Consider the following 27649-nt stretch of genomic DNA (forward strand, 5'->3'; position numbering starts at 1 on the left):
CATTGTATAATGATTTCTTCTTTTATGGTCATGATTATATGTAATTTGTGGTGCTAAAAAATTCCTTGAGGCAAGGCAGAAGCTTAACTCTCGGTCTCTGTGGGTTCACTGCACACAAACATGGGGGAGGTGATTAGATCGATAGATCGACATATTGCAGTAGCTTGAGGTCCATAAAGACTACATTGTGCAACACCGCAGAATAAAACACACAAAAAATATTAAAGGTAAAAAACTGCAATAAGATTAAACAAATTATAACAGGTAAAGTGGTGAGTACAGTAGACCACAGTAGTGGTATTATATATGTGTGTACATTGCTGGACAGAGTAAAATGATCTAGTACTCAATAATGTTCTGACACAGCAGAAGAGTTGTATGGTGTGATCGCAGTTCGATCAATCTCCTGTATCATTCCTTACTACTGTGAGTCAGAATGTGTCTGTTACTAAATGTGCTCTGCTGTCTGACCAGTAAATTATAGAGGGGGTGTGAATAGTAGTTCAAGATTATCATAATTTTCTTAAGTGTCCTCCTTTCCACCATCACCTCAAAAATGTCCAGAGAGAAGCCCAGGACTGAGCCAGCCTTCCTAATGATATTGTTGAGTGGGTCTCCATGTCTGAGACTACCTCTCCAGCAAAAAGCTGCAAAGAGGCTTACTCAGAAAATAAAATCTACTTAACCCTTCTTGTACACATCCTCTGTGTTGGCCTTCCAGTCCAGGTTGTTATAAAGGATGACAAAGGTATTTGTATGTTTCCACCTGCTCAACATTTGACCATTTATAGTAATCTGATTCTTGTTCTCTTCCTCCTAAAGTCCACCACCACCTCTTTGTTCTTGTTCATATGGTTCATATCACACCACTCAACAAAGCTGGGGTGAGTTTCCCAAAACGTTCTTAGCGCTAAGTACTTCGTAACCTCGTTCTTACGTACGAGGTTAAGAAGTACTTAGCGCTAAGAACGTTTTGGGAAACTCACCCCTGTTCACCAAATTCCTGTACTCTTCCTCCTGACCGTCCCTGATACAGCCAACCACAGATGGGGTCATCAGAAAACTTCTGAAGATGGCACAAATCTGACTTGTACTGGAAGTCAGTAGTGTACAGGGTGAAGAGGAAAGGTGAGAATACTGTTCCTTCTGGTGCTCCAATGTTACTGACTACGACTTCGGATCAACGTGCTCCCAGCTGCACATACTGGGGTCTGTCAGACAGGTGGTCATTGACGATAATGGACTTGTCCACCGGCATTCTTTCCATCTTCTTTCCCAGTCTGAGAGGTTGGATGGAGTTGAATGCATTTGAGAAATCAGATGTGAAGGCACTAGTCTTCCTAGGACCTTCATGACGTGAGATGTGAGCGTTACCGGTCATTGTCATTCTAGGAGGAGGTAGTAGACAGGAACCAGGCAGAAACCTTTCCATTGCACTGGCACCTTCCCTTGTTTAAGGCTCAGATTAAAGAACTGCTGAAGGCTTTCATAAAAACCTTCAGTACCCTTGGGCTGATGCCATCCGGTCCTGAAGATCTGGCAACTTTTCCCTTTTCCAGCTGTCTTTTCACCTGGCTGGCTGACTTCTGATTGGGGGAGTTGTGAGGTTTGTAGGACGAGGGGGGTGTGTGCTGAGGTGTTGATAGAGCGGGAGTGGGGGAGATGCCTCTGTAGGTGTGGGGGGAGGGTGTTGTGCTGAATCTCTTAAAAATCTGTTTGTCCTTCAATATGAAGGCCTGTTAAAAAAATCCTTCAGGTGTATGCCTCAGAGGGAAGTGTATACCTCAAAATCTTGAGGGAGGTGTATACCTCACAATCAGTTCCTCAGCAGTTCTGCAAAGGCCACTTTAGTTCAACTTTAGAAGGACCACAAAAAAGACTTTCAGTGTGACACTCTTTCCGGTTCAAACGATTTTTACTCAGTTCTTAAGTTTGGTGATTTTCCAAATTATGAATGCTTTATGGCTTGTCAGAAATTGTGCAATTCCCAAAACAATGCCAAGGATATTACTTACCAAGTTGTAATCACTCCCACAAATTTGAAAGGCATCTTACTCAATGTGCAAGTCATCATAATCTCTTAATTATGTGAGCTGATCTTCAGCAAATGTGGCTGGCCAGCTTGTTGTTTATATAACTGTCAGTTCAAGACATCCATTTTTACTTTCCTGGCAAAATGACTGGCAGCCAGGTCTTGAGTAATTTCATTTAAATACCTCCACAAATATGATCATTTCGCCTCCTGAAGAGATAGCTATGGCAGTCATTAAAAGTGTATGCGTGGCAAGACCTCTCACACATAGGGGTCCAACCAAAAAAATCCCCGCTGGCATGGAGAAGCAGTAAGTGCTTTTCCAAGAAGGCCTGTTCTGGGAAGGATTTAGATGCCATGGAAGCTTTTTTTCCTGAGGTGACTGGAAAATTCATTACAGGCCGACAGACTCCCTGTGGAGACTAAATTTTTTCAAACTTCCCCCATTCCACATGGGTTCTACCCTTATAAACTTTTGTTTGTATGGTAGGTAATAAACGTTTTAATGTCTCTGTATAAGTAGAGTATAGCAGTGTAGTTTTTCTTATTGTCTCTGAAATTATTCCTGGTGTGTTTTGTTATCTTTTCTGCTCCTTTATTTTGATTGTTTGATGGACTTTGTTCATTTCTGGCATGTAACTTTCATACTCACACCTTTCACACAAATGTTTGGTTTAAGTCCCATAGTCTCCTGAGTAGATTCCAGGTGTAGCAACTGTAGTGTACTGTATTAAGAGAGGTTGAAACATTGAAAATTGTAGTGAGCACACACACACATAGGCTATATACACACATACATATAGGCTATATATATTCATGCTGTGTGTATGTGTGTGTGAGAAAGACAGAGAGAGAGAGAGAGAAGTGAGAAGCAATTTGCTTACACAGCATGAATATAGCCTATGTGTGTGTGTGTGTGTGTGTGTATGTTCCAAGGTGGTGGAATGAACTTCTCTTGTGTGTCCGAACATCGGAGTCACTTGCTGTCTTCAGACGCCAACTGAAGACCCACCTCTTTCAAGTGCACTTTACATAATTATGCTTTGTCTATTGTGCTTTATTGTCTCTTTCCTCAGGTGTTTGTTACAGGTATTGCTTACTGTCTTTTTCCTCAGGTGATGTGTATATTCAGGTATAATTGTTAGGTATCATTTGACTTTCGTCTAGTGGTTTTTCCAGCTTAGAGTACCTTGTGTTCAGGACTATCTATACTACCTTGGAGATTCCAAGCAACTACATAGCACTTTTGTAAGTCGCTCTGGATAAGAGCGTCTGCTAAATGCCATGAATGTAAATGGAATGTAAATGTGTATATTAGTGGTGGGCCATTATTGGCATTAACGGCGTTCGATAATGTGATACTCTTATTGGGTGATATAAAAAATATCGCCATTAATCTATTCTTAAAGTTGGGTTGGGAGCTGGGACAAAATAGTTAAGCAAACTATGATGACTTTCACCGTGATAGTTTAGCTCGGGTGTATTCCTAACCAAATTGCACAGTAGGGGGCGAGAACGAGTTTTCAAACCTGTGAATTACCACCCACAACAAATCGCACGTGCGCTTACATGGATGCAGCCACGAAGCCGCCAGGTTTTCTTCATGGAAAATTCATTTTTAAGAAGCTTCCTAATGGAGACATTGACAAGTTTTTTGCACCTTATGCAACGCGGAATTAGTTTATTGTAGGAGTTCTACCAGTCTGAAGTACCATTTAAACACAAAGCACCCGTTTGCTAATGCTGACGCTGGTCAAGCACTGATGCAGCCCAGGGGAAGAGTCGCCGCAGCCGAAAACAGGTTAAATGTACTAAATGTTGGCTTACACTTCAAATCTCATGTTTAGCTGAATAAACATGTTATCAACTCCTTTTAATGTACAGTATGTAGGCTTACAAATTAATGTTTGACTGAATATGCCCTCTTAAAGTATGTAGGCACAGTGCTATTTTCATGTTTAACTGAATAAACCGTTGAACACGAGTAGCCTACATTTTATTGAGCATGTTTTTTTTCTTCAAGTATCAAAGTAGAACAGCTTTCTCAAGCAGTCATTGATGCATTTAGGAAACAGGAGATGAGCCCCTGGTCTAATGCACCCTCTGTATTAAAGACTATCTCAAAGACGGACTTTTAGTCATTACTTGGGTAGCACGCATATTCTGAATGAGCCATTTTAATCTAGATTAATCTAGATTAATTTCAAGATTTCAGTGATCTAGATTAAAAAATAATCTATGCCCACCCCTTTTATATATATACACTACCGTTCAAAAGTCACTTGGGGTCACTTAGAAATGTTCTTATTTTTAAAAGAAAAGCAGTTTTTTTTTCAATTTAGCTAACATTAAATGCATCAAAAATACACTCTATACATTATTAATGTGGTAAATGACTATTCTAGCTGTAAACATCTGGTTTTTAATGCAATATCTACATAGATGTATGGAGACCCATTTCCAACAACCATCACTCCAGTGTTCTAATGGTACATTGTGTTTGCTAACTCTGTAAGGAGGCTATTGGATATTTAGAAAACCCTTGAAAACCCTTGTGCAACTAGGTTAGCACAGCTGAAAACAGTTTTGCTGATTAGAGAAGCTATAAAACTGACCTTCCTTTGAGCTAGTTGAGAATCTGGAGCATTACAATTGTTTGTTCAATTAAACTCACAAAATGGCCAGAAAAAGACAACTTTCAATTGAAACTCGACAGTCTATTCTTGTTCTGAGAAATGAAGGCTATTCCATGCGAGACATTGCCAAGAACCTGAAGATTTCCTACAATGGTGTGTACTACTACCTTCCTAACCAGAGTAGAAGGAGAAGTGGAAGGCCCCGCTGCACAACTGAGCAAGAAGACAAGTACATTAGAGTCTCCAGTTTGAGAAATTGACGCCTCACAGGTCCTCAACTGGCAGCTTCGTTAAATAGTACCCACAAAACGCCAGTGTCAACGTCTACAGTGAAGAGGCGACTCCGGGATGCTGGCCTTCAGGGCAGAGTGGCAAAGAAAAAGCCATATCTGGCTAATAAAAGAAAAAAGATTAATATGGGCAAAAGAACAGACATTGGACAGAGGAAGATTGGAAAAAAGTGTTATGGACAGATGAATCAAAGTTTGAGGTGTTTGGATCACACAGACAAACATTTGTGAGACGCAGAACAACTGAAAAGATGCTGGAAGAGTGCCTGACACCATCTGTCAAACATGGTGGAGGTAATGTGATGGTCTGGGGTTGCTTTGGTGCTGGTAAAGTGGGAGATTTGAACAAGGCAAAAGGGATTTTGAATAAGGAAGGCTATTACTCCATTTTGCAACACCATGCCATACCCTGTGGACAGTGCTTGATTGGAGCCAATTTCATCCTGCAACAGGACAATGACCCAAAGCACACCTCCAAATTATGCACAAACTACTTAGCCCTATTATGCAGAAGCGCCCCCTAGTGGGCCCGCCGGCGGGCCCAGCTCCTTTACGGCGATATAAAACATATTAAACATTAATGAATCTCCGAACAAAAGCGCTTAAATCAAAATTTCCTATCCCATCTACATGCCTACCGAGTTTCAGCCGTCTACGTGCAGCCGATCGCGAGATATCCGGCTTTGAAGTTGACCACAAAAGTGCACCCCGCGAGGGGGTCTCCCGACATATCCGTTTACAAAACATATTTATGTTGTGAAATGTCTTAATGTTTTGTCACCTAAAAATCGTTTACTAATAAGGCTTTAATTTAAGACCTTAACAGCGTAGATCCGTTGTGGTTAAGTACCTTAAAAAGCTTGCTCACCTCACTGCAAAATTTTCCAAAATCCGCTTCCTGAATGAGACACTCCGACAAATCTGCCCCCTAAGCGTCACAGAAGCGTTTTTAACGCTGATTTGATCCCTCATTACAAAGCTGCAGCGGTTCTGCTTTGATTTGAGTGATTTTTATTGGTCTAAAGTGGGGTAGTGACTTTGAATGACAGGTTTTACAACCTCTCTCCCGGCGAGGTGCGAAGGGGAGGGGGAGAGGGTGAACCAATAAGCCCACAGAGACAAGCTGGAGCCTCAGAAGTGATTGAAAGCTGTTCTAACCAATAGTGTACATCCTTCCGAAGCTAACCAGCCCTCATATGACATGATTGGTCAAGTATATTTTTAAATTGAGCCCTCGGAAACTGGCGCTTCATTTCCAATTTCGGCCGCTAGCATAGCAACATAAGCTAACCCTTTGCTAACCTAAGCTAAGCTCCCCAGAACACACTGTTCGGCGAAACTGAAGCAGCCATGGATTATTTTGTTCGTTTTTATGCGGATTGTGGATACTTTTGAACATAAACGGATTACTTTGTGTGGAATATATGAGCAATTTTCGGAATTTTCGCCAACCCGGAAGTGAGACGGTACACCGGCTACGACGCGATTCTACGTACTGTGAGTAACAATGGATAATTTTTCATAAGCGATATTGTACAAAATATATATTCTAATACTAAACATTAACTAAGCGTTAGATTATAAACAGTTTTAGAGCGTTTGAGTGCTGCAGCACTCTGTATCGTGTCGGATGCTACCGGAGTTGGCTACGGTAACCTAGCTTATGCTGTCGGACTATATTGGACATAAATATGATATCATAACGTTCATATTTGGACATGAAATTTAGTCATTGGAATTTTCTGGTCTTGCTGTAATATGTGCAACATTGTTGTTTGTCGTAGCTCCTCGGTTTCGTGTAAGGAATTTGTTGGCATGTTAGCTTAGTTGGCTAATGGTGTGTGTCGGGTGTGGCATATTTAGACATGGGTGTGGTGCACTTGACATACCTTGGATAAAGCTGAATAACTTTTCAATGCTTGCATGGATTTGCTCCATTTTTTCTGTGTTGTTAGAAAAGACCCTAGCGAAATTTATTGTAATTTCTGATACCACATTTGAATAACTATGTGAATATACATTCCAGTCATGTTCAAGTTCAAGTCAGCATTTTTGACATTCCTGGCATATTAGCATCTGCAATAGAGGCTCTAAAATAAACCAAATTATGTGAATATGATACTGAAGTGTATTAATATGTTCCCCCAACTGCCTACTTCAGTTTGAGCCATGAATGATAATTTTCCTATATGTACAACTTGAGATATCTAGTTTTAATGTGAACTATGTCAAAAATGTTAAAAATGGCCACCGGGCGTGCGAATCTGCAGCATAAGGTTAAAGAAGAAGCAGGCAGCTGGTGTTTTATCGGTAATGGAGTGGCCAGCGCAGTCACCAGATCTCAACCCCATTGAGCTGTTGTGGGAGCAGCTTGACCGTATGGTACGAAAAAAGTGCGCATTAACCCAATCAAACTTGTGGGAGCGGCTTCTGGAAGCATGGGGTGAAATTTCTCCAGATTACCTCAGCAAATTAACAGCTAGAATGCCAAAGGTCTGCAATGCTGTAATTGCTGCTAAGGGAGCATTCTTTTACGAAAGCAAAGTTTAAAGTAGAAAATTATAAAAAAAAAAACATTATTTCTACCTTGTCAATATCTGGACCATATTTCTATTCATTTTGCAACTCATTTGATAAATAAAAGTGTCACGTAGGGCTATGCTTCCCCCCTCTCCTAGCTGTCACTCCAATGTCTGTTCCTCGTGTTTTCTGTTATTCCGTGCCCCTAACCCCGCCTTGCTTGTTTGTTGCTCCGGTCTCTGTCTGTTCACCACGACCGTGTCTTGATCCTTGTCAGCTGTGTCTTGTTAGTTCTGTGTATAAAAGTCCCTGTGTCGCCCATGTCCGTATCGGTCTTTTTGTTCCTACCTGTTCTTCGTGAGTTCTGCCGTTTGTAGTTTGCGCTTTTGTGTTACCTGTATTCCGTGTATATTGCCTGTCCTCCCTGAGTTAGTCTGCTTTGTTGTTTCCCTTGTTCGTATCATGCCTTTGTACATTTCTTGTATGGACTGCCCTCCCGATATGACCTGCGCCTGTTACTACGACTCTGCTTTTGGAATTTCCTTGAATAAATCTCGCTCTCCTCAGCGTTTGTGTCCGCCTCCCTGTTCTGCCCAGCGCAGAACGTTACATAAAGACCGAACTTACAAGGACATAGCGAGGGAGCGAGACTCTGGTGAGTTTAATCGCTGCGATGAGATGTTGGCTGGTTCGGTCCAGTTCAACTCTCCGATATCGCAGCGTGAACGAACCAGAGACAGAAATTCACCTGGCGCTGTGGGAACACGGAAGTCTCCTGGCTTTCGCGTCGAGACTCCTGTTGAGCGCTACGTGTCTGCCCGGCTTGGTGATCACTATAGGGAGGAGAAACCTGTAGTACAAGTCGCGGGCAGACGGATTGAGTGCACTGACAAGCGTTTGCTTAACCCTCGGTTGGCTCTCGATGGCTTCTGCAAGCTCCTGATGCCTCAGAGGAGGCGGAGCCGTCGCAGAGAGAGCCACCGAGGGGCTTCTGTGCCTGTGTATTCTTCCAGGCTCTCCCAGGACCCTGAGGAAGACGACCCACCGCCTCTGATCCCGCCGGCTACTCCACATGACACCCCCAAGTATTTTTTGGGGGGGAGTACTGGCCACGTTGGCTTGGCGGTCCCGCCCCCCGAGAACGTCAGTATGGCGGTCCCGCCCCCTGAGAACGTCAGTATGGCGGTCCTGCCCCCCGAGGACGTCGGCTTGGCAGCTCCGCCCCCTGAGTGCATCTCCTCACCTCAGTGACCAGTTCCCGCTGCCTGTCGGCAGACCACACCGGTTCCAGTTCCCGCTGCCCGTCGGCAGACCCCGCCAGTTCCTGTCCCCGCTGCCTGTCTGCAGACCCCGCCGGTTCCTGTTCCCGCGACCCAGGAGGGGTCGTCCACGCCGGTTCCTGTCCCTGCGACCCAGGAGGGGTCGTCCAAGCCGGTTCCTGTCCCCGCTGCCCGTCGGCAGACCACGCCGGTTCCTGTTCCCGCTGCCCGCCAGCGGACCCTGCATGTTCCCGCTGCCCGCCAGCGGTCCCCGCCTGTTTCCGCTGCCCGCCAGCGGTCCCCGCCTGTTTCCGTTGCCCGCCAGCGGTCCCCGCCTGTTTGCGCTGCCCGCCAGCGGTCCCCTCCTGTTCCCCCAGAGACTGTGCTGCCCTCTATTGGGCACAGACTTTGTGCCTCTTATGTTTCCTTGCCTGTGTTCCCCTTGCTCCCATGTTCTGTCCCTGGTTTTGTGTTGGTCCCAGACCCTGTGTGTGTACCTGTTTGTGTCCTTGTGCCCGTTCCTGTGTCGGTGTCTAGTGGTGTTGTCTCTGTCCCGGTCCCCGTGTCTGTACCCCAAGTTGTCACTCACTTTGTTCCTGTCCCGGTCTCTGTTGTCCATAGCGTCTTTGCCTCCGTGTGTGCCTCTGCCCTGTCCCCTGGTCCCACTCCCGTGTCTGTCCCCGGTCCTCTCCTGTCCAGCCCTGCTCCTGTGCCTCGCCCTGGCCCTGCCCATGTCATGCCGTGTCCCAGTCCAGCTCTTGGCCAGTCTCCACGTCTCCTGTCTTTGTCCCTGCCATGCCCCAGGTCCCGTGTCCTGTCCCTCTGGTCCGTCCTGTGTCTGCTGTCCCTGTCCCTTGCCGTGTACCGTGGTTCCCTGTCCTGTCCTAGTTGATGTCCCTGTCCTGTCTGCCCTTGCGTGCCCCGGAGTGGCACGCTTTGAGGGGGGGTACTGTCACGTAGGGCTACGCCCCCCCCTCCTAGCTGTCACTCCAATGTCTGTTCCTTGTGTTTTCTGTTATTCCGTGCCCCTAACCCCGCCTTGCTTGTTTGTTGCTCCGGTCTCTGTCTGTTCACCACGCCCGTGTCTTGATCCTTGTCAGCTGTGTCTTGTTAGTTCTGTGTATAAAAGTCCCTGTGTCTCCCATGTCCGTATTGGTCTTTTTGTTCCTACCTGTTCTTCGTGAGTTCTGCCGTTTGTAGTTTGCGCTTTTGTGTTACCTGTATTCCGTGTATTTTGCCTGTCCTCCCTGAGTTAGTCTGCTTTGTTGTTTCCCTTGTTCGTATCATGCCTTTGTACATTTCGTGTATGGACTGCCCTCCCGATATGACCTGCGCCTGTTACTACGACTCTGCTTTTGGAATTTACTTGAATAAATCTCGCTCTCCTCAGCGTTTGTGTCCGCCTTCCTGTTCTGCCCCGCGCAGAACGTTACAAAAAGTATGAGATTTCAGGGAAAACACAAAATTGTCTAGGTGACCCCAAAATTTTGAACGGGTAGTCTCCCGATCTCAACCCCATCGAAAACATTTGGAGGGAGTTAAAAGTCTGTGTTGCCCACCGACAGCCCCAAAACATCACTGCTCTAGAGGAGATCTGCATGGAGGAATGGGCCAACATACCAGCAACAGTGTGTGCCAACCTTGTGAAGACTTACAGAAAACGTTTGACCTCTGTCATTGCCAACAGAGGATATACAACAAAGTATTGAGATGAACTTTTGTTCCACTTATTTTCCACCATTATTTGCAAATAAATTCTTTAAAAGTCAGACAAAATGATTTTCTCAATTTTTTTTTCATATTTTGTCTCTCATAGTTGAGGTCTACCTATGATGTCAATTACCGGCCTCTCTCATCTTTTTAAGTGGGAGAACTTGCACAATTGGTGACTGACTAAATACTTATTTTCCCCACTGTATAAAGGTTGACTTGAACCAAGGTTCCTGGCAAGTTGCAGTGCTGCGCATTACCTCCAAGCGGCGCCAGATGATGGCTTCAAGCAATCTTGAAGCGATTTAATAAACTTTGCCAGATTGCCAGAAACTAAGCACTAAGATAAAATTACAGAGTTTTATACGTTAAACTTTGGTTACAATCTTAACTCTAAATAAAATTTAAATACAGAGCATGTAAATTACGTTATGTGAACATAATGGAACATAATGTCATACATCTTTGTTAAAAGTTAAAACTTTTTTCAATGTCCTTTTGGTCTGTATCATGCTGAAAACATTTTGTAAGATGGTCCGATAACGCAGAAATAAATGATCCATAAACAGTTTCGCAATGAGATATGCACCTTTATTTTTGCAATAAATAAATAAATAAATAATGCCGTATGGAATTGCGCAACGGTTTGGTTTGAAAAGTAAAACTGGGATAAAACAACTTTTCCTGTGTGTGGACTATGTGGAACAAGTATCGACTCCAAACGTTATCGCTGTCATTGTTCATTCCGTTAAGAGTATCTGTCGTAATTTAAAGCAATGCTTGCCTTGATTACATATACATAGGCCTATAGCATTTCCACGTAGGAAGCATAGCGTCTGTTTTTTAGAACTGTGACAAAGGAAGTTAAGCGCAGGAAGCCTACAGATTTTCACAATATGTTGAAGAGGAAGACGTTTTGTATGGTATTTTTGCCCTCTAAGCAATATGTCACTGTCATAGCAAATATCCCAGTGTTTTTATTAAACAGATTATTTTTGTTGTATTATTATATTATTTGTTCAGGATGCAGGATTGTGTTTTCTCAGACTTGCATCAGTACAACTGCTTCCTGAGAATGCCCGCCTCCCTCCAGGGGTTGCTGAACCTTACTCTACCTGCTGTACAAGATGCGCTTCAAAAACACACGTTGTTCATCAACTTCAGTTTGATTACTCATTAATATCTAATGAATAATCTTTGTAACTGACCTATAAACCTATGAGAGTAATTGAATAGAAATGTATTGTCAGGTTAATAGATTTACTTCCACCATTTCCCAGGACTTAAAGCATAAACTATAATGTATTTTCAGCTTTTGAGCATAAACATTTGCTAAGTATTCACTTCTTCAATGTAACTGCAGTCTTTGCCATGAAAAACTATGTCTACTCCCAACTGTTGAGTGTGATGTGCATATTTGTTACTTTCACTTTCCTTCTAAAACAGGTCACATCTGTTCCAAATTAAATACCCATAAAATGTTTACTTGGGCTACATGAACAGAAAGTGACAGAGGTTAGTTGTGGGAGAAATAAGGAGTTCAGGGAAAGAGAAGATCTGGCTCAGTGTGTGAGCGATTTCCTGTAATCAGCATGTCCTCCCTCCCCAGCTCATCTTGACAAGTATCTCAACAATGGCGTTGAATAGAGCTGGGTACAGAGGATAGGAAAAGAGCAAATATAAGATCGGACTGGTAACAGGACATCACTGCCTCTTTGAGACAATTGCATGCGTTTGTGTTTGCTTGAAAAGTGTATTAGTTATGCAGATGTCAAACCACTGAATCGTGACCTGATGTGGGCAACCAGGATCGTTGCAGCAAATTCTGGGCCCTGTACACTCTCAATGTCAGTGGGCCCCTATAATTGTCAGTAAACGAGGCACATGAGCAAAATGGGCCCCTCTCCCTACTCGGGCCCTGGGTAGTCAGGTCCATTTTTCTCCCCCAATACCACTCCCGTGCGGGCAACATCTATATAGTAATGAAAGTGACACACTGTAAAGGATAAACAAACTGGCATAGACGAAGATGCTTTTTGTTATTTTAAAAAACTTTTATTAATTTTTTATAAAAACTCTTATAAAAAATGTTCACACAAATGGCCCAACAGCAAATGGAAATCAGGCAAATTCTTAATCAGATAAAAAATATTAAGAATTTAGATTATATATGTAGGCCCTACATGCCCGATTACATGCTTCAGAAACATCTTTCAATTAAATGGATTTTTTTTAATTACAATCCCAACATTAGACGACTTTTCTTTTAACTACAGATTAAGTGAAAACGTGTTTTGAATCACATAGGTGAAATTAATACATCAAATATTAGATTTGTTGTATTATAATGCATAATGCATCTTGTTTTTTTCTCAATAGAACACTGAAACAAACATAGCTATTCTGTTTTCCATTTTCAAAATGGAAATTTATTTGGATTTATGAGCAAATCCTAAACTATTGGACAGTGTTTATTCCCAGTAAGACGTTTTAAAGTAATGTCCTGAATACCAAAGGATTTGGTGAAATTACGCTGTCCTGTGATTATATATTTGAAATGTGAAACATGATCAATGGAAAACAATATGTTTTGCGCTAAAAAATACCAAACCTAATATTTAAATAGAACATTTTTATATATCTTAGTTCTATATCTAAAAATATATCTAAAATAGTATTCATCTGTAACAGTTAACAAAAAGTAAATACAGTAATCCCACGTAAAAAAAAAAAAAAAATCACACATTTTATATGTATAAAAAGAAACTTAACCAAAGGTAAGTAAGTTACAAAAATGAAAGTCCAGTTACAAACTGGTTAGGAAATATGAAGTATCTAAGGAATCATTGATAAGTAGCTCAATGTGTACAGTATAAAGGTTATATAGTTTTTCAGAGTTAATAGGAAAAATAAAAACAACTAAATAACCAACCATGATGCTTTTGCCATACTTATAACTTGGAATACATATTCCCCATAGGAGTTAACACAAAAATGCATGCAGATTTTTTTATGGCATCTGCATATGACATTTTATTTTTATTTTTTAGTGATAGAGTCTGCTAATACACCAGTGTGAAGACTGACTACTACAATGGAACACAAGAGTGAGTTAGAATTCCTGCATTTCTAAACTCCCCTTTAGAATATGGATTGCCTTCCAACTCTATCAAAGTATTTTTTGATGGTTTTTTTTTTTTTGGTCAAAAGTGCATTGTTAGCACAACCGCTACATTTGCATGATGTGTTGTAAGACTACGCGAGTATTTGCTTCTACATCTTTAGGGACAAGTATATAATGTAGGTGTGATTACAGTGACTTACAGCAGTCCTTATTCACATTTAAAATTAGATTTCTGTATCATCAAAATGCCACAGCTCAGTCTGGGAAGTAGTTCCTCTATGAGACATCGCTAATAATTGCTAACATTATTCCAATGCTAATGGAGGGTAGTAACCTTTCAGCATGAACCAGACAATACCTGACACAAGCTGCCCTAGGTTGACTATACTGTACTCACAAAACACTGTTTGTCTCACACTGTTTGAGCAGAACAGGAAGGGCATTTTGGTTCCCCGTTTCCTGGCCTTTCTCTCCTGTGGCCACATTGCTCCACTGTTTAGTTTTCCACTGCTGGATGGAATCCATTCTTCTCAAAACCAAGAAGGAAAGAATGAAAAAGACCAGGCCACCAACAATGAAGAAAGTCTGAAGTCCAAGGAATCTGAAAATGAAAGATAAATGAATAAAAGGTCTAATTAATCCTGGTGTCACAACTCCTCTTTCCCAATGAAAAGTGGTTCACTATGAATGTGGAGAGGCAGGCTGTCCTACCGTTGTCTAAACAGATCCAAGTTGTAGTAATTGCACGAGGTATTCTTGTTACACTTTTTCCCCCATAGAATACAGGTAGAATCAATGGCACTGCCATACAGCACAGGGGCCGGCAGAAACGCTGGAAAACAAATGCCAGCTCATTCCACATAATGCAAAAGCAGATACACACACAACATTGTAGGAAGAGCTGGGATTGTGCAATCCTGCATGTAGGAACCTACAAGTTCTTGTTCAGAGCAGAGGCGGCTGGTGCAAAAAAATTTTAGGCAAATTTTAAACAAATTAAAAACAAATAAAGCAGTCTTATTGCCCCTTATTTATTTGAACATGAATTTTGCCCTAGCGTTCTTCAAGTGAACGCTTTGTGAAAGGATTTTTTTGTAAAGATAAAACTGAATTTTCTCTCATTTTGTAAGAGCTGGTGCTCCAGCCTGCTGATATTCAACCTGAACCGAGTTACGTTGGAGGTTCGCGTGAGGTGGGCGGAGTTGCGCGCTATGGTCACTCGTGAAAGTATAAACCTAGCTTTAACGAACCGCAGCTGACTGACACTACCAACAAGAGTGGGTGTGTCCAGGGCGCATAGAGCTGCGCCCCGTGGAAAATCTGAAACTAACCAGGTAAACTGCAGCCTCAGATCACCTGCTTGGCAAAAGTTTATGCATCTACATGCAATCTCATTAGACCGACGCCCCGCACACAGGAAGTGTGCACAATGTAAGCAATTAAATACAATTATGTGTTTACTCTTTTAATAAATTCAAACATGGCTCTTAGACACACAGTGTGACTAAATAATTTCCTCACTATCGCAGTTTATAATGAACTCATTTTAATATTGGAACAATATTCAGGGGGCGGCGCCCCAGCGCCCCATATTGGCCAGCCGCCACTGGTTCAGAGAAATGACTGTAGGCTACACTTTGATGTTTTGAGTGAACTATGTTTCTTATACAGTCACAAATCTGCAGTATCTCTGTGTTCTGCTCACAGATGCATTGACCACTCACCAAGTACTCTGAAGAGCATGAACTGGATTCCCAGTGCTAAGGATTTGTCTTCTGGTTTCACAGTCCTAAGTAAAAGAAAACATTTCATAAAAGTATATTTAAATATAATATTTATCATATATAAATATAATACTAATGTTTCAAATGCAACATCCATACTGACATTTTAAAAGTTTTGTTGCTCTATATCAAGAGACCCATCTTTATTTATTCTCGAAGTACTACATGTTACACTGGAGCTGAAAAGTAATTGAATGGCATGGAAGCTTGGAATATTTAAAGTAAGCCTTGTTTTTAATTTCTTTTGTCTTCAAAGCAAAACAGAGTGTGGGTGTGGGGTGCGTACTCTCTGACGGTTTTGTTGTGTAGAGTGCTCAGTCTGAGTGTGTTATCTCTCGTTTGAAGCCTGCACAGACATGCTTAGCACTGTGAGGAAGTGATACCTGATGTGATTGTGTGGGTAGGGGGTGAGGGGGCAGTTCACATGTGTTCACTTCCTAAAACACCACAATTTTGCACTTCTTACATAATGCAACTGCTAGACTAGATCTTGGACATAAAAGGGCCAAGGTATTAACAATATTACCAGTTCTCTTGGATATTACTGCTTCCCTGTCTGCAATATCTTTACAGGTTTCCATAGTCATATTATCATTACTCCAAGACAGAAATTTCATACAGAGGATTCTGCTTTGTGTACAAATAACCAAATAAACACTGCACATTACAAACAATTTGTCACTTGGTGACAAAGGCTGACATGACGTTAATGAAGCCTGTAGAGTTCAGATAAGTAGGTCAATACAACAGTCTCAGAGGTGGGAATGGACATGCAAGCTGTGACATGTCAGAGACTGCCTGGGTTCTAAGATAACACACAGGGAACCATAAGCCAACACCAAGTTCAGCAATACTCCTTTTGATTCCTCTTAAACCATCATGCAATATCTGTTAAGATTACCATGTAATTCTGTAGAATTACACAGAGATAGAGAGAAAAGAACCAAAATTTATGTCTTAATATGTCAAATTTATTTTCTTTTCTACAATATTTATTTTTGCATAAAACAATTGCATGTATGACAAGCACATCTTGGAACAGGTACCTGAGAATCATCATGAAGGATGGAGTTTGGGAGAAGGATGCCATCAAACATGAAAGAGAAGCCAAAATCATGAAAGGGACGATGAGATGAGAGCAGCCATTATCACACATTCCTGAGGACGCAAATCCAGGGAGACTGATGGACTCCACACATGAGCAGTCTGTGTAGTTCTGCAGAAGAAGGAACAACATGTTCACCCTGTCAGCAAAGAGTTAAGCTTGATTCTACAATCAACTTTCACCTAAATAATATAGATCTTGAATATATTCTGTTAGTTGTTGAATGTTGGGGAAGCTAATGCTCAGTGACATAAAAGGTGTCGGTTTTAGTGCAGTAGCATAGTGGTCTGTGAAAACCTAACTCAAGAAAGCAGACTATAAACACCGTTGAAAGGTGGTCTGTCATAAATTTGTAACTTTTATTCCATTTGCTCATGAGGTTTGTACATTAACAATTTATAAAACGTGGACTCATTGGACCTGATTTGTGGTTGAAAAACTAGAGCAGTGTTTATGATGAGACTAAAAGTGTTTGTTAGTCATGGTAGCAGCTAATTTTATTTAAACACCAGGAAGGATGCCTAATAATGATCTTTTATTGCATCTCTAAATTAACATTATTTCCTGGGAGAAGTTATTTTTCATATTTTTTTTATGCTAATGTGAATTCAAAATGGGGTCAAGGAATGAAATATAAAAAGGGAGTCAGATGATTTTTACCCAAACTTTCATTTTCTCATCAGAGGATTTCTGCCTGCAGCCTGCATGGCACGGAGAGAGGAATTCTGTGCCATCAGAGCCACACACAGGATTGAAGTCCTCACTGGAGCAGGAGCAATCCAGACTGCACTTCTGAGATCTTGGGGGGAACGCAGATGGCTTTAAAAATACACTAGCAAAAATACTATATATTCTGCATCTATATATTAAACGGGATGCCGTTTAAAAACTAAAACACTCAGATAAATGAATAACCATGGTAGGTTGGCTTTATTCAGCTTTTATTAATTTTTTTATGAAACATTAGAGAACACTAACAAAAAAAAGTCATTGTCAGTGCGCAGTGCGCATATCGAACTGTCAGACAGGCACTGTGCAAAATGTCAAAAGTATTTTAAATAAAATATGCTTGACTGAAAATATAAAAACAAATTGCCACACAACAGCAAAAAAATTATAAGGAAAGGTTCAAGTAACGGGGTTTAAAAAGCAAACAACAACAACAACCGAGACGCACCGCTACGAGACGACACGACCAAAACGACAAACGGCTGAACGGTTATTTTTTTCGCCTTACGCGTTTTAAATGGTATGCCATGTTGGTTGTTGATGTGCGAAATGAAAGACGTTGATGACATAACCTGCACTTTACTTTGTTTGATTCGTCTTTATCTTTTTCAAAATACTCCCACACTTTTGAAGTTTTTTTAGTAGCCATTATAATCTCGGCAAATGCTGACTATCCTGTAGCGTGTTCAGCTCCGCTTGTTTGGATTGTGCAACTGCAGGGTGTGATTTATTAATGTGTAGTAAGGATGATGCCTATTGTTAATGCGCATACATCATTTAAAAATATTTATTAACAGAAATGAGGATGATTTTATTTGACAAAAGGCTATATGTAATGAAAACAAAGACATTTCATGTAACAACTAATGTTTAGCAGCATCCTTGGGCACCCCCATGCAGTTAGAATGGTACATTCAACTATGACGTTCATAGTCGACTAGGGGGTATAGTCAACTATAGTTGAATCAGTGACTATTGCAGGTCACCCCTAAATGTTAGTAGTCTGTAAGCATTTGTGTATTTTATTGCCACTGATGAGTTTCTGTTTAAACGTAGTGCACCTTGTTTATTCTACAAGCTTTTCACTCCACGTTCTCATTCACATATACAGCCCTATAAAATTGGTAATAGCCAAAAAATGGTAATGGGTAACCAAGTGGACTAGTGATGGACAAACAGCAGAAGAAGGCAGTAGTGATAGATGTAGGAATCCCAAGCAACAGCAATATCAAGAACAAGGAACACAAAAAGCTGAGAAACACAGAAATTCTCAGAAGGAAAAAACTAGAAAAGATATGGAAGGTGAAGACAAAATGTGGTACCATGGTAATCAGCGCACTAGACACTGTAGCTTTCAAACTGGGAGAATGGCTCCAGCAGATCCCAGTAACAACATCCAAAATCTCTGTCCAAAAGAGTTTAGTCCTGGGAACATCTAAGACACTACACATGACCGTTAAGCTACCGGGCCTCTAGTAGAGGATACAGAGGTGCTGAGGAATCTGGAGGAATTCACAGTGAGCATGAGAATCTTGATGAATGAGAAACCCCAGTGTTGACCAGAAGCTGCTTGTCCATTGTGTAATATTTGAACAACAAGCACAGACGTGCCTTATACAGAACAGAATATCTGTCTTGGCCCCAGGAAATAACTGGTCAGTGATGGCACACCTCTACAAACAGTACCAGTTCACCACACCTGGCATAATTCTAGGATCAGCAACTGAGGCATGTGTCTTAATAGTTGCACCACTAGTGCCATGGGAAGATGACATCCAGAAGCATTTGAAAGAAAAAAAGTTGCGGTATGTTGAAGAAGTGGCAGGATGCCAAGAGAAAGGCTGGAGAATGTTAACTTATTCAGTACAAGTAATGAAATGTCAACCAATGCTTCTTGATAGACAATGGCTTCACTTCAGTGAAAGTTAAAAATGCCCTTAAAGATTTTTCGGAACAAGCAGATTATGAACGTTTTGGGCTCTGGACACTGAAGAGAGTAGAGATTGGAGGACCAAGAAGTTATATGGTGGAATCTAAACTCAGCTGCAGAGAGCAGCAGGGATATATCCCTGACTGCTGTCATGTCATTCAGAGATGTTAAACATTAGTTAAAGATGGAGCTGAAATCTTTGCCAGGTACAAGCTGAGATACAACAGGTAGAAATGCCTTTTAGGGTTCAACATCATGTTAACAACATGTTATAAACACTCATCTGCAGGTGCATTGCTTATTAACACAAATATCCCATTAGGCAAATACATGGCTGCAACTTAATGTAGGCATGTAGACATTGTCATGGTCAAAACAACCTGCTGAAATTCAAACTGAGCAACAAAATGGGGTGGAAGGTGATTGAAATGATTTTGAACATGGAATGATTGAGATATGGTAGAGATATTCAGAATTGTAGCATTGAAACAAAAAAAGGTTTCCAGAGAAACAATCCGCTCGACAGATGTCCATCAGTTGTGCAAGCAGAGTGCTTCTGAATTAAGCGGTGACCCCTAAGGCTGAGCTGTGGCTCCAACAGGTGCCAAGAATGACAACACCACTCTCATTCCTCAAAAATGCCTAAAACCCTCAAACTCCTAGACCTCTAATAGAAGACTAATGAGGAAAATAATCCATTGAAAGGGTGACATGGGAAACATGGGGATATTTTTTTTCAGATAATTGTATGCCTATTTTCTGGTTTTCTCACTACCTTATTACCACAATATCATCACATTTAAGGGCACAAATGCAAATTTGACACATCAAGGTTGAGGGTGACTCACGTGTCAGGGTAGATCCCATCAATCCTCTGGGTTGAACAGCCAAGGAAGAGGAGTGGCAAAGCGAACATGCTGCCCAGCAGAACGGCAGTAATACACATGACTGCTGAGGACTTGACGGTTAGACTGAGCCTGCGCAGGACCATGCCTCCTGACATGATGCCCAGCATCGCTGATGGGATGATCAAGCCACCTTGGTAGAGAACAACCAAATCATCCATGTTACCAGTCTGGTGTGACCAGACTAGGTGGTGTACAACCTGTACATTATGTTGGGTTAAAAGAACCTGGAAATCACCTTTGCTTCAATTAAAGTTTCCTCTTTGAAATTCTGTTAATGATAATTTATATGCACTTTACAGGTTAGCTGTATGATATGAGATGAGATGATATGAGCCTTATAAGCAGAATAACTGGGCTTTGACGAAACAACTGACTTACATTGAAATGCAAGTTGTCCTATAACCCGTTTCAAATTCAAACAGGTTTTCTGCTAAACCTTTTTAATCCAGTGTGATGGCCTCAATTTCATATTTGGACTTGTTCTGTAATCTACTGACACTGTGGGTTCATAACTGAATGCTTGTGATAATTCAGATATATGTACTTATTTTGTGTGATGTGTTTGAACATTTGCCTAACAAAACAAATTTGCTTCATCATCTTACCAATCATCAAATTGGAGAAGGCGGCTGTTTTTGTGAACTGCCTCTCAATGAATTTGGGCATGAACGTGGCTATCCCAGCAATCATGGCTGCTAGGTTCACCTGGGCCAGAACCACCAAGAGGAAGATAGGGTTCCTCAGAGTTCTCAACATGATGCTTGGGAATCCTACAAGAGAAACCAGAATCTGTCATGCTCTCTAGATCACATTCCATTTCAGATCATTAATAGAACAGAAATCAAATCAGTAGCATTATTTTTACTTTATTTCTAAATGATTACTTAAAAGTTGTAACAAGGTCACTCTTTAAATAAACATATTTGTAAAAGAAGGTAAGGGTATTAGCCAGATCTAATATTAATAATTAATACTAATATTAATTAATTAATATTATAAATTAATACTAATACTAATAATAATTACTCTTGAGTAAATAGATATTTAAATACGTTATAAAGTAAGCTAAATGCAGTGTGAAACCAGAGGCGGTCTTTGCATAGAGGCATGGCTAGGCAACTGCCTTAGGCCCCTCCCACTGCAGCCCACTGTGGCGGCCCCCTGACTAGCAAACTTATTTCTCGCATATTAATGTTGATGGGCCCCCTAGCTAATTTCGCCTTGAGCCCCCAAATTGCTAACTCCGCCACTGTGTGAAACCTTTGCATAATGGTGAAACCCACTTTTGAGGAACTGGGTAAGTGAAAGTTCAGGCACATGGCTTGGGCCCGCTTCTTTCTTTTCAATGAAGTTTTCTGATGTGGGCTTCACAGGGGCCTCTGTGGTTTCCTGGAAATATCATAAAATACAAAAAAAAGTCTAATTGAAGTAGAGGGTGGAGGATATTAGAGAGCAAAGAGGAAGTAATTTAACTTTGAGCAGTGTGAATAGTTGTGTCCTGGGGATTTTATGGTTCTTGGTTCTTTGCAGTCTGATATAACTTTCACCTGGCCACCAGCTCATATTTCCTTAACTGCACTGTGAGCATGGTGCTCCCCACTGACTCCCACAACTAGGAGTATGTATATGTATATATATATATCTCCCCAACTCTCTCTATTTTTATTTCAAGCCTCTGTTTAGCCATTAATAATATTTAGACATCTATCCTCTTGAGCAAGAGCTATCAAGAGCTGGCAAGAGCTAAGCATTCCTGTAGGCCTCTGGATTATTTCCTTCCACACTTTCACTACTCAAATGCATGCAGCCAAACTAAATACTGATTTAGGCAAGAGGCTGGACCTCCATTTTTGCACCTGAAATGTTCATCTGCCATAACAGCAACACCCAGAGGGTGTGTCAGAACTGCTAACATTTTCAATAAACCACCATTTGAGTTAGGAGTTATCTAGAGATCTTGGATCTGGTTTCTCCAGACAAACCTGGACACTGTTTCATTAACTGTGATATACTCTACTGTATTAACAACAGATGCCAACTATCACCAGTGGCTGCATCTTTTGAAGCAACAGAAAAAGGGGGCGGTGTAATACATGGGTAGGAGGTGTCCTCCCTCCCTGAAATCACACTCAGGTTTGCTCTCCAAGATTGGTGTGGCAACATCAGGTATTAAACTCACTCACTGATAGAACAAATGCTGTTCTGATGCTCCACTCACACATAACGAGCACCACAGAAGAATTAAGAGTAGCCAGTTAATATGTGGACATACCTCAGTTTCCATTTTTCTGGGGAAAAACAGGTATGGCAGGGATGTGAGGAAGAGCAATGTACCAGCAACGAGGAAGCCCAGCCACCAGGCGCCAACCCATCGGGGATCAGATTTATCCAGCTTGATACTTTCTAGTCATAGCAAAAACGAAATCAGTTTAGCTTCTTTATGATGAACAGAAACATACAAATGCATGTTAGTGATGATTAACTCATTTGTCATAAACTTGATATGTGGATATACGTCATATCTGTGACCTTTTTCAAATTTCTCTTAAAAGATGCCAGAGCAGTATACAGGTTGTTTAAAAATGATATGCATCCACCTGTACTCACATACGATCACACGTGCATTCACACAGACAAATTTGTTCGCATATGTGAACATACACTCTTTTTGCTTCATGACAAATATGCTGAGGCAGTATTTTACAGATGTCTTGAATCTTGTCCAAAGGCTTGTCCACAAATTGATGTTCAATTTGATACCCTCATTCATGCTGAAATAACATACCCCAACATCTAACAATGGCTCATGTGTATACTTGTGGAACATGTCTTTGGGCATGTTAGGATATGCTACTTTGGCAGACAATGATCAGAGAGTGGTTCCTCACCTTGAGACATTGTGTTGAAGTCCACATAAAACCTAAGCAGGAATGAAGCCATCAGATAACCAAGTGCTGGTCCAATCACGGTTACTGAAAAGAGTATTCCTGTGGGGAATACAGCAGTGCTATTTATACTGGGAATAAAAACAGTAACAGAGACTAATTGCAGGGTATTTAAATGATCTTACCAAGATACAATGGTGAATTCTTCTTATCTGCATAATCATCTACATATGAAATTCCAAAGGGTTGTATTGGAACACCACCAATGCCCAACAACAGCTGGCCCAGGAGGAGTATAGGAAACGCAGCATGGATGCCATGACCGTCGTCTTTTGAACAGGTTTGATTGGACTGTTTAGCCTGGAGATCGTTCACTGAGTGGCAAAGACCAGAGGTATTCACTATGGTGCCTGTCAGCAATAGACATCAGATCCAACCAGAGAAGGTTTTAGTTAGAAAAGTAAGAACATGCTAAAACATTTTGATACAATAAGTGCTTCCATTACAGAACATGTGAGCTTATAAGAATTAACAATTAAGCCAGGTATTTCATATTAATTCATTAGCCATCACTCACTGTTATTGTGTGTGTATTCATATTCTCCACTGAAAAAGTGAGGCAGTGCTATGAGGAATGCAGCCAAACTTGCTATCATCGCTCCGATGCTAATGCACCTGGGTCTGTGCACTCGACTCCCAAAGTAGCTCACAAACACAATGAGAACTGTGTTTCCCACCTGAAAGCAAAGAAATAACCATGGCTGCCTTAATGCTTTATTGCACTAAAAAAAGGTCAGCTAGGGTCGGCTACACTAAATAGATAGGATTCTATTTTAGCACAGAGGTAATTCTAGTTTAGGTCTGTATCTAGTGAGTTTTTTTTTTGTTTTGAAAATTAATGTCTGTGTTTGATTTAACTTTCCATTAAATATTAAGGCTGTAAAATCAGGCTAACTCATTTCAACAAACTTCATCCCATCCCAGCTGGCATGCGATTGACCATAAATGTTGAAATGTGGTTAAAATAATGTTAGTTGTTGAGTCAACATTTAATAAACACTGAAACAGCATTTAATGTTAAACATTGTAAAAAGGTTAAACAATTTACATTGAAGCAATGTTGAAATGCCCATTAAGTATCTTGAAAAGCAAGACGTTGAAACAGCATTGAGGGATCAACGTTGATTCACTTTTCAAAACCGAAACATAATTCAACTGTGAATTAATGTGATCCATGACATTGATTCAGCAGTGAATAAACGTTTAAATGCAAGCTGGGATGTTCAGAGGTATGTTCACTGTGATAGCTAAACTAGTATAAACACAACAAAGACATGCTACCATTCACAAAGTATTAGTCATATCATATGTATAATCTACTCAGGAATATGAAAACAGACTTCTGAGCTGATTCATTCTGGCACAGACCAGGCATTTTTATTACAGATCAAATTGTGAAATCTGAATGGAATGTTCTGAAAATTGTCCCCACAACTCAGTAAGCTGTTGAATGTGAGTGAGTGAAGGGACAAACAGCTGTGAGTTTAACAAACACTGACTAAAGTCTGGAGAATCACCCTAAGACAGTGGAGCCTTTCAACAATTATTAGCAAACAATTGATATCAAAGCTTGATTCAATTAGGGACTATTCTACATAACTTTAATCCCTTTAATTATGCACCCTTCTCTTGAATGCCCTATTTACCTCATTAAAAGATGCCAGCAATCCAGACATCTGACTAGAGAGGCCATATCTCCTCTCTATGGTGGATATGGAGCCCTTCAGATAGCCAGACACCAACAGCTGTGCAAGCTGCAGCAATCCATGGCACAGCACAAAGAACTAATGCACAAGAACAGTTATACATGAACATATAGTTACACCAACACTGCCATCACATACAACCACACATATGAAGAGCTGACAAACAAAAGAACATTTATAAATGAACATGAGGACATAGTTAGGGTTAGGGTGTAACCCTACATATGTGTAGAAACAGGTTATATAGAAATGTTCTGGGTAAAATACAGAGACCAGGTAGTTAATTACTGTCCAGTAGTGAGGAAAATGAAAGAACAATGCAGGGATGGTGGATGAACAATGTGAGGATACGCAAAGACAGGAAAGAGCACGAAGCTCAAAATTAGGTCAGGAAGACAAAATAAGGAAATGCACGTGGTTAAAGATCTCCAGTATGATTTGAAGGTAAGGGAGCTTACTAATCAAATATTCAAATACACACTGAACAAAACACTGTGGACTTTATGATATAATGATTTCAAACTATATTCAAAGGCAAGCTAAGGCTGATTTATTGAAGTTAACTGAACTAATGGCTATGATCTACTTTTTTACAATCTAAAACTATTGGTATAAATTTTATGTGAGTACATTAATCATAAATGTAAGAGAATGTACATGGCAAATTCTTACCTTGATATTATTGAACAGGCCCATGGATGTGAAAGGTCTAACTCTCGTTCAGTGTGCTTCTTTAGCTTCAAACTTCTTACCTGGTTAATCATACATGTGAAGAAATGTAAACATTATTAAGATTAGCTACCATTCTTATTCAAAACAATCATTTGGGACCTTTGGACTCAAATATCTTTGAAAAGCTACAGACTCTAGATGCAGACTTTAATTGCTAGGAAAATGACCACAGTGCTCTTGAATTGTGGTTTTTCCATGGTAGTTTATTTGTATACTATTTAGTTTAGTACTTTGGTTGACTGGACACTTTACACAAAAACCAGGAAGACCGCTGAAAACAACAGGAGTCAGCACCATTGTAAAGAAACAGAGATAGACCTACGCCTGTGGATACAAGTATACCAGGTTTGACTGAGAATTGGGTAATCCAAATATTGTATTCCAAAGACAGACAGCAGTCAAAACCATAAAAAAATACAGTTAGTGCAAGCACTCATGGGTAAATCCACAGAGCAGTAGACACAGGGAAACAGGCTTAAATACAAATTAGGCATAACATTTCCTGTAGCCTAGAACAGACAGTTCTTACCAAACTACAATAATATTGACAGTCATAAAATGTTGCTGCTCAGTAAATGTCTTGCTGTCTGTAGAGTCATTGTGTTCAAAATTAAGCTTAGAATGTTTGTAAAATTTGGGGCTGAATTATAGGTTAAATCAATCTTCCACTACAGCCAACAGACTAACCCTTTCAGTATAAATTCTTCCTTCTGCAGATAGCGGTGAGATACCTTCCCCATTTTAACTTCAAGCCACCTAAGCAATCATCAAAAATAATCTTACATAATTTACATCCAAAGCTCAATTTGTAAAGCAATAATGGACACAGAAAACATACATTATTCATCAAAAGCAATTTCTCCAAAAACTGAAACTGCTAAGTGCAAAAGTACGTTAACTCTTAGTGAGTTCAACCAAACATCTTCTGTAACAAATGAGTGTCTTGCATCTGCTTTTTGGGATTTTTGTCCACTCCTTGCAGAAGTCTAGGGTTAGGGCCAGTTGACAGATGTTGGAGGGACATCTAGCATGTACCACCCACTTCAGATCTTGCTACAGCATTTCTGTGGGATTGAGGTGCAGACTTTGACAGTGCCAATCCAGAGTTCAAATCTTTCTCTTAATGTCGTGGTTGAGCGTGCTGAGAAAATTACCACTGCCCTCTAATGGGCAAAATGAAGTGTCACGGTGATAACTAAATAACTAAATAGATAAATTAAAAAGGCAAATATTTAAAAAAAAATTATTCAGATGTATTTAATCTATGATTTTTGTCAGTAAATATCTTGCCGTCTGCAGGGTCAGTGTGTTCAAAATTAAGCTTAGAAAGTTTATGTAACATTTGGTGTTGAATTATAGGCTAAATGATTTTAATTACAGCAGATGTTTTCTAAAAGTAATTTGTATTTTTTTTAAGTAACTACTCTTAAAAGCAGCCTGAATCAGACTGCTATTAATTTCTGTTTTTTGAGTACGTACACGTGCATTCCGTTACACACAAGACCTGTACGCATGCACACATTCTAATATGCTTTCCGTCTGTTTACATAGATGAACACATTCACACAGCAGATTCTTAGTTGCACTATAGATAAATAAACCTGCATTTCTACCATATTTTATACACTCACATTGCCGGGTGTACTTTCTGCATAACTGCACGTGTCTATGTTTAAACAATCTGTCTAATGGAATAGTAAAATAAATATTGAGTACTACAATTTATAGCTTCACTTCTGTCAGTTTAAATGTAAGGAAATAATTTTAATATGATAATGCATTACATATTCTTTATATCTCAGTGAGCACGACCACGAGCACACTTACTGTAAAGTTGCTGAGTCGAATGTGGTCTATCCTGCTTTCACTTCGAGGAAGTTCTTAACAACTTTAACACAATGTCTTGTAAAGGGCGGGCTCTGGATTGCTCAACTTGGACCGAACTGCATAAACCAAGTTTTAAAAGCCCTGTACTTTAAGTGTTTACAATTATAAGATAGAAAAACAATATTGCCTGTTAAGTTGCATTTCCACAAAGTACGAGACACAATATACATCGTATCCTTCCAGCTATTTTGAAAATAATAAAGTCGCTGTAACTTTATTCAGGTTTCAGGGGTATGTCAGCATTCTCAGTGTGAGCCAGTCAACTCTGTACTGGATATTAAGCTGTTACAGCAGTTGCTGGCAGACGCTATTACAGTTATTGTGACCAACAGATAGAGATGAGCCTTGTTCT

At 40.5% G+C, this 27649-nt stretch overlaps 1 protein-coding gene across 3 annotated transcripts; it reads right to left on the bottom strand.

Moving 5' to 3' along the window:
* Nucleotides 1-13587: 13587 nt before the first annotated feature.
* Nucleotides 13588-27384, bottom strand: slco2b1 (solute carrier organic anion transporter family, member 2B1). 3 transcript variants are annotated; one of them, XM_076979698.1, is made up of 16 exons: nucleotides 27238-27384; nucleotides 26249-26474; nucleotides 25351-25430; nucleotides 24619-24756; nucleotides 23490-23649; nucleotides 23098-23322; nucleotides 22916-23014; nucleotides 22300-22430; nucleotides 21311-21416; nucleotides 20633-20797; nucleotides 19968-20157; nucleotides 17121-17259; nucleotides 16402-16571; nucleotides 15296-15360; nucleotides 14283-14403; nucleotides 13588-14172 (listed from the first exon to the last, which is right to left on the bottom strand). In XM_076979698.1, the coding sequence occupies exons 3-16, from the start codon at nucleotides 25372-25374 to the stop codon at nucleotides 13965-13967; spliced, it is 1941 nt and encodes a 646-aa protein (XP_076835813.1). In that variant the 5' UTR covers nucleotides 25375-25430; nucleotides 26249-26474; nucleotides 27238-27384; the 3' UTR covers nucleotides 13588-13964. The 3 variants fall into 3 exon arrangements, with proteins under 3 accessions (XP_076835813.1, XP_076835814.1, XP_076835812.1); XM_076979699.1 differs by lacking the exon at nucleotides 26249-26474 and having other exon boundaries at nucleotides 23098-23286; nucleotides 27238-27363; XM_076979697.1 differs by lacking the exon at nucleotides 26249-26474 and having other exon boundaries at nucleotides 27238-27361.
* Between the last annotated feature and the right edge of the window lie 265 nt (nucleotides 27385-27649).

Source organism: Brachyhypopomus gauderio, chromosome 18, assembly GCF_052324685.1.
Source record: "Brachyhypopomus gauderio isolate BG-103 chromosome 18, BGAUD_0.2, whole genome shotgun sequence".
In the NCBI taxonomy this organism is placed as follows: Eukaryota; Metazoa; Chordata; class Actinopteri; order Gymnotiformes; family Hypopomidae; genus Brachyhypopomus; species Brachyhypopomus gauderio.